We start from the raw sequence: 7266 nt of genomic DNA, 5'->3' as shown, positions 1-7266 counted from the left end.
CTTTTTGGTTATATATACTAGACATCTGCAGGACAAGGAGACATAAATGGTAACTACCCTACAGAGAGCACAGGGCAAGACCTTAGTGCCACAAGCACATAGGCAGGTAATAGTTGTTAAATCCCAGTAGAACAAATACAGCTTTGGGGAGGGGAAGGGTCTGAAATAATAAAAATAAGGCAAAAAAAAGTCATACTGATAATACAGAACCATAAGTTAGAAGCCATAAAAGTGAACTCCCAGAAGACTGAAATTCGGAGAAAAGCTGAAATATCCACAGTAGTTACCTGATTATTGAAACTAAGCTTTACAAACTTTTTTAGGCAGGTGAAATATTTAATTTCTTTAACGGACAGAAATTATGGTGTAGTATATTTATGAAATAAAAAAGTATGCTTTGTTTGCTTCTGAATAATGACAAATACGCCCAGAAGTAGTGCTTTACACTAAGATACATTTGTGTATTTTTTGCCTCATGACATTTCTAAAACAGGGAAAAAGTATTGTTAAAATAGAAAACACCAATATCATAGACCAATAAACAAAATGGAAAGTTACATCTGTAGGGCTTAGAAATTATACAAAAGCAAAGAACCAATGCAATAATGCACACATAAGACACATGTTTGTACAGAAGCAGCTTGGGAAAAGAACACAACATCCCTACATTTATTCATTTTAATGCATCGCAACACAATGTTGAGGGCACATAATAGGCTGTCCAATGAAGCAACTTTCATATAATATTAGTTATAAAAAGCATTTTGGAAGACTGAATTGCAGCAGTAGTAACATTTTCAATATTACTCTAAAAATTATTCCAGTCTACTCATTCTGAGAGAAAGAAACTTGCATGAAAGATGATTTTCAGTTCTCCTTCCTTCAAATCTGCAATTTTTCCATAAAAGACCTTGGAAAAATGAAAAACAAGTGAGCACGTTAGGGTTTTTTTTTTCCTGATATATGTACAGTCATGCATGTAATAAACTTAATGTGCACGTATAGTTCTACTGAATTCAAAGTGTGACTCCATATGATAGAGTGCTAGTGGAAAGTGCAGTTGCACAAAAAAGGTGACGTGATACAGTATCAAACAGCAGGTATGAGGAAGGCTCAAGAAAAAAAAATTGCAGCATAAGTGTCCTGTCCACGTATTGATGGGCTAATTACAAATATTTAAAACTATTATTGTTGCTTTGGTTGCTAAAATGATTTGTGCTTATTCCAGTGATTTACAATACAATCAAGTTACAAAGAAAATAAAATAGATCAAAAGCAATTATGTTAAAAATGCAATGGATAATTTACGGATCATTAAAAACATAAGCAACTCTCTTAACTATCCAATAAATCAACAGCTGCAAAATTATTTTAAATTTTATTAAAAAATCCAGGAAACTTATAAATCTCGTTTTATGCTCCAAGAGGATACACAAATTAGTTTAGCCTTTCATTGCAACTGCTAGACAAGTAACCGTATTGGTCTGCCAGTACTTGATCAGACATTGGTCTGTCAGAAGACATGAAGTCCCCAAGGGCTAATTCGCACAAACCTCTTCAATAGCTTGTCAGACAGTTTGTTTCTGAGACGCTGAAATAAGCCCCAGCGCTCTGCTCAGCGACACGCTCACGGAGCGGAGAGGGCAGGCTGCCTCGAGCTGCCGGGGTCACAGCCTCTGACGCTAAATGAAGCCAAGGTGGCCAGGCCCTTGGCAGCGCGTGCCTGGGGAAGTCCCTCTGTGCACACCCACGGTGACAGGCAGACAGCACCGATCCACCTCTCAGTTATTTCACTCTGTGCGTTTCTAAACTATTGGTTTGCAAACGTCAGAGCGTCTTCGGCCGTCTTTCAAAAGTCCGAACGACGCTGTCGTGTTTCCAGAGACGGCGACCTGAATCTGGCAGTTCCTACTCAGGACAAGCGTCCCTCACGGGATGGCAGCGCTTAGGCCAGAGCAGAGACACAGGGAGTGGAGCCTGCTCCCTGGCAGTGAAACTGTCCTTCTCCACACACACAGCCTGGATCATTAGGGAGGGATCCTGGACCTTCGACGTTATGGGTCTGAACTAATATTCAGTCAGATAAAGAAAAATCGAAGCCGATTTAACTGAGCATCAGACCTGGCCTGAGCCCTCCACCTTCTGCTACACTCTGGCTGCCAAGGCAAAGGCCCTACAAACCCTCTTCCATGCTGCCCTTTTTGCTCTGAAGGCGCACCCAGTAAACACCCACAAAACGACCCTGTTTCCTTCAAATCCTCCTTTTGCCGGGACGCGGACAATTACTGTGACACTCATCAGGCAGCTGGTTCGCGGAGCTGCCCACCTACCCCGCAGGTTTACACCGCTATCCACCTCTCCCCCACGCTCTTCCGCCGGCCCCCCGTTATCCAAACACGGGATATTTTCCGCTGGGCGGACGCTACAGTTTCTTGGGGCCGGGGTCGCCCTCCCTGCCGCCTCCGCACGGCCTCTGCGACCGCGGGGGCTGGCCCACGAGTGCCCCAAACGCGAGCACGCCCACTCGGAGCCCGAGGCAGGCGGGCACCGCGCCCCCATCCACCGCCTCCCCCACCGAGGCCTGGCAGCCGGCCCCCAGCCTCCCACCCGACCGCCCCGCCCGGACTCTCACCGTATCGCAGCGCCTCCGTGGCAGGGCCACGCCGGGCGCCAGGGGAAGGGGCTCCAGGGCGGCCCCTACCCCCTGCACCTCCCGCCCGGGAAGTCCCGGGCACCGGCGGTGGCCCGCCGGCCCTGGGAGGGGGCTGCGGCCGCGGGAGGGGCGGAGAGCGGCCCGCTACCGGCCAGAACCGCCACTGCCCCCGGGCCCCGCGGCCGGAAGCGCCTGCGAGCAGCGCGCTTTGCCTCGGTACGCCGGCGGGTGCGCTCCGGCCGCCCCCCTCCCTGCGCCACCACCGTTCCCCCGCAGAAGGCGCCCAACAGCGGGAACAAGCGCCGGGGCGGCAGGAAGTGAGGGCCGCCGCGCCGCCCCGCTCCGCTCCGTGTTATGCGCGAGCGCTCCCGCAGCCGCGGCCGACGAGAGGCGGGCGCCGGCGGCAGGAGCGCGGGCAGGGCGGCGTCGCCCTGGCGAGAGCGGCGCGGGGCCCCCGTGGCGGGCGGCGGCTGCAGGCCGGCGATGGAACCAGGTGAGAGGCGGCGGGGCGTGTGTCACCCCTCTTCCCCCCCCCCCCCCCGCTCCGCTCCGCTCCGCTCCGCCGGCGGGGGCGGGCAGGGCCGCCCCGCGGCTCGGTGAAGGGCTGCGGGCCGGGGGCCGCTGTCCGCCGCGGGGCTGGTGGGCAGCGGCGGCGGCGCGCGCCGTGAGGGGGCGGGGCGCGGGCCCAGCGGTCGCCCAACGGTCGCCCGACGGCGGAGGTGGGCGCGCGGCGCGGCCGCTGAGCCCGGCCGGTGCCCGCAGGCCCCCGAGCAGGCGGGGGGAAGCGGGAAGTCGCCCAGGAAGCGAGGGGGCTGCGGGCGCGGCGGGGCGGGCCGGGCCGGGGAGGGGGGCTCGGTGCCGGGCCGTGCGTGCTGGTCGCTGTGGGGGCGGGGGCGGCGGGCCCTGGCGTGAAATCCCGCCTCGGCGGGGTAAGCCCTCGAGCCGGTGGGTTTCCAGCTCAGCACGCGGACTGGACCGCAGCTGGGGTACCCTCTTGCCGTCACTTCGTGTGAAGCGGTATGTGTTACATCAAGCAGGGTTTGAGAGAAGGGTTGGTGTTTTAGCCTTCCCTTCTCGCACCAGCTTAGCAGTGACTCCGATACTCGGTTTATGGGTTGTCAGCCTGCCTGTTTAGTGTCGGATACAGATCAGAGTAATAACTCGTGTGGAAAGGTAAAACATGCTTCTGCTATACATGCCCTTGGTCCTGCTGTGTTGTTCCAGCTGCCTCAGTGATTTGTAAGGATGGCTGTGCTGTCACAGACAAGACTGATGTGTCTCTGGCAGCTCTCTCTGCTCCTAGCAGGCCCCGGCAACAAGGCCTCACACTGGCCATCCTACCGTTCACAGCACCAGCAGGAGGAAGCTAGATGGTGGGATCCCACAGCTTGGGCTCTGTTTCTTTCCCCTTGTCCAGCACTGCCTCTGTGCAGAGCATCCCTGGGCAGCATCCATCAGCTCTGCTCTGTGGATGCCTCCGTGGCACTTCCAAGTGCGCTCCGTTTGGGTCCTCTCCATTTCACTCTTTGTGTGTTCTGCTTTCACCTTCCCCTCGTTTCACTTTTAGTCCCCCACAGTCATTTATTTTTCTCCAGGTGTCTTTGGTGCTCTCTCGTTTCCTGGACAGTAGGAGATGGCGTTTGTTTTTCAGGGGGGAATCGGTAGAAACATGACTGTAAGTAGACACCTAGAGAAGAACAAAGCAAGCATATACAGTGCTGTGCTCTAATATATTACGACATCCGACTGTTCTCAGCTTGAGGACTTCCTAGCTGGCTGTGATTTGTGCATACTTTGTGGTCTTCAGTGGGTTTGTCCTCCATGTCCCTCTTCCCTTGAATCTGTGTAAACTCGCAGCATACAGAACATTCTTTGAACAGGAGTTCTACATGAATGAGATGCATGACAAACCACTTCCTTTTAACCTGACTCACTAGGCTTGTTTGATAACTCCTAGTTCTAGTGTTAGAAAAGAAAATTAATCACTCTCTATTCAGCCTTTTCTACAAACTCATTGGCTTGTAGACCTCTATTGTATTTTCTCTTGGTCATCTTTTTTTTTTTTTTTCCAGACTGAGGTGTCCTAGTTTGTTTACTTGTTCCTCGTATGGAAGCCATTGTACACCTTTGATCACCCTTGTGACCATTCTCTGAACATTTCCCAGCTCTCCTATATCCTTCTTAAGTTGAGAGGACCAGAATTGCAGTGTGTTCAATTTGCAGATGAGCAACGGCTTAATACAGTGGCACACAGGAGCAATGAGCAATGCTTTTCTGCAATAGATACACAAAAATAAGTGGAACACATGTTCTCTAAACAAAAGTTGAGGAAAAAAGAAGTACTGAGAACTTACAGGGAACTAGAAAGCAATCCTGGATGAGAAATTGCTTGCTGGATAGAGGGGAACCAAAGGCTGTGTCATCAATTCAAAATCTTAGATTATTTTTAGTTGTCACCTTGTTCGACTTTGTTTTCACCCCCTTTAAAGGATTCATAGAAGTGGAAACAGCATTTTTCTTGTCTAAAGCAACTGCAAATGAAACAGAAATAGCATACTTGGACCTTTCTTTATGATTGATGGGGGGGGAGTCTGCTGAACAGTCTTCAAAACCAAGATGAAGATCGTTTGCTGCCTGAGATGCAGTTGCTTCAGAATTAGAATTTAAATTGTTCTTTCTTTAGGAGGTTTCTGTGACTGCTGGTAATTACAAAGTTTATGAGCATCTTATAGTTTGGCTAGCTTATATGCCAGAGTAAAGAAAAAAATGCCCGTTTTCTGTGGTGTTCTCACGATAATTGCTTTGGTCATCACTAGCATGACAAAGTAAGGCAGTTGTCTTCCCAAGCACATATTTGCCCGCTCTGGTGAGCTAAATATTTTTTTCACTTTATTTTGTGTGGTTCCAGTGGTTTTTAGTAGCAGTGCACTCTGTGCTCTCATTAACTTAAAATATGTGGTATGAAGTGATACCAGTGTATATTTTATTTTGGATTGACAATGATAAATGTGATATTGAGTGCCCTAAACAGACTTTTGCTGAATATCTTTCCAGTTCCTGTCTCGTTTAAGAAGGTAGACGCTTTCTGTTTATTCCGTGAAAAAAGATGTCCAGTTATAACTGAGATCTTGATATTGCTCAGAATAATTCATATATTACTTTGAAAATCCTGTTAAAACACATATACCTACCTCCTAATATGGGCAGACACCACTTTAGCGGTTCATTTATGTTACTATATTGTTTCTGTCTTAAAAATCGAATGGTTGGGAGATAAAAGTAGACTAATTTAAACTTGGAGTAATATACAAGCAGAGTAGTTAACCACTGAAAAACTTTATTATGTGATTTGAAGATTGACACTTCAAGTTTATGGTTGAATGACTTTATAGAAAAGATATTTGAAGTCTTCAGCAAATCACTGGTTGAAATTTTGTCACCGGTGTGGGGTAGTAGGTCAAACTAGATAGTTAAAAATTCTGGAGCGATTATTACAGTTAAGCCTTTTCATTACACTTCTGAAATTACGTGAATGTTGTGGGATGGCATCTTTAGTATAGTAATTATAACAGATTTTTTTTAAAGAGTCTTTTCATATGGAGACTTGCACTCCATGAATTAGCCTGATTATCCCTCAGACCGTAAAGTAAAGAGAGCAGAAGTTTAAACTTCCATTGTTTGCAGAAAACTTAAGAGAAACTGTAGAAGTCCTGAGTCTCATGATCTGAAATGATCTATATTGCCTAGCTGATTGAACTTTTTATTATATGTCAGACAAAGAATACTTCTGTCTGCTTAGTTCCAGCAGATGTGGAAGCGGGGGAAAAAAGCGATGTCTATTATATTTTATAAAAGGTTTCACTGTATAAATATCAGGTAACCCAATTTAAAAGTAAGGGATTAGCCCCATTTTTATGTTACAGTAATGTACATTGTACAATATTTTATCATAACAGTGTAAAACCAGTGTGAGTGTGGAATGGCACTGAGACCAATTTCTCCCAGCATCCATATCCACTAATCTGAACTACCGCTTTCCGTCATTTGTATAATAAGTTGATCATGGAATAAAATATAAACTTACAGTTGGGGTTCTGGGGAATCGCAGACTACGACCTTGAGAGAAAACTGTTCATTTTTTTAAGGAATAATATTGGAATTGATTTGTGTACTGTTAGATTGTTCACTTTAGTTATGCATATGAAATACTTTCCTTGGGTCTTTCTGTCAAATGCATGTGCTGTGTGGCTGAATCAGTAGCAGTAACTGCCTGTTATCTGCCGCTATGTGGATTTCTCAGAGTGCAATTTTAGGTATTGTGTTACAATAACTTCAAAAAATGTCTTCAGAGGCAGCAGACCTGCGGCAGAGAAAGAAGCAAAACGACACAGAATCTGACAAAATGGCTCCAGACGAGAGAAACAAAGAAAATTCAAAGCTGGGAAGATCGCCAAAATGTAAGCTACAGTATTTTTGTGATTTTTTTTTTTCATTATTCTTTTACATTTTATGGGAAGATATTTTTAGCACAGTAATTTATAACAGACTTATTGTGAATTAGGTTTCCGAATGTGTCTAGAGAAATAGGCATGCACATTAGAATTCTTTAATAA

General features: G+C 47.1%; 1 protein-coding gene and 1 long non-coding RNA gene across 5 annotated transcripts in view; one reads left to right on the top strand and one right to left on the bottom strand.

Annotated features, from left to right (window-relative positions):
* Positions 1-434: 434 nt before the first annotated feature.
* On the bottom strand, positions 435-2930 carry LOC138066069 (uncharacterized). Its single transcript, XR_011139274.1, has 2 exons — positions 2633-2930; positions 435-910 (listed from the first exon to the last, which is right to left on the bottom strand). It is a non-coding gene; the product is annotated as an uncharacterized lncRNA (long non-coding RNA).
* The window catches only part of DPY19L4 (dpy-19 like 4), a 35103-nt gene continuing 30748 nt past the window's right edge, over positions 2912-7266 (top strand). Inside the window, exons 1-3 of one of the 4 annotated variants that reach the window (XM_068933012.1) lie at positions 3062-3146; positions 4249-4328; positions 7003-7110. In XM_068933012.1, coding sequence (XP_068789113.1) covers positions 7056-7110 — 55 coding nt within the window. In that variant the 5' untranslated portion in view covers positions 3062-3146; positions 4249-4328; positions 7003-7055. Of the gene's footprint in view, positions 3147-4248; positions 7111-7266 lie in introns of all 4 variants that reach the window. The other 3 variants (XM_068933013.1, XM_068933010.1, XM_068933011.1) reach the window with 3 other exon arrangements.

The sequence above is a fragment of the Struthio camelus genome, chromosome 2, assembly GCF_040807025.1.
Source record: "Struthio camelus isolate bStrCam1 chromosome 2, bStrCam1.hap1, whole genome shotgun sequence".
In the NCBI taxonomy this organism is placed as follows: domain Eukaryota; kingdom Metazoa; phylum Chordata; class Aves; order Struthioniformes; family Struthionidae; genus Struthio; species Struthio camelus.
The sequence above is the reverse complement of the archived record's forward strand: the minus strand, read 5'-3'. Positions and strand labels throughout refer to the sequence as shown.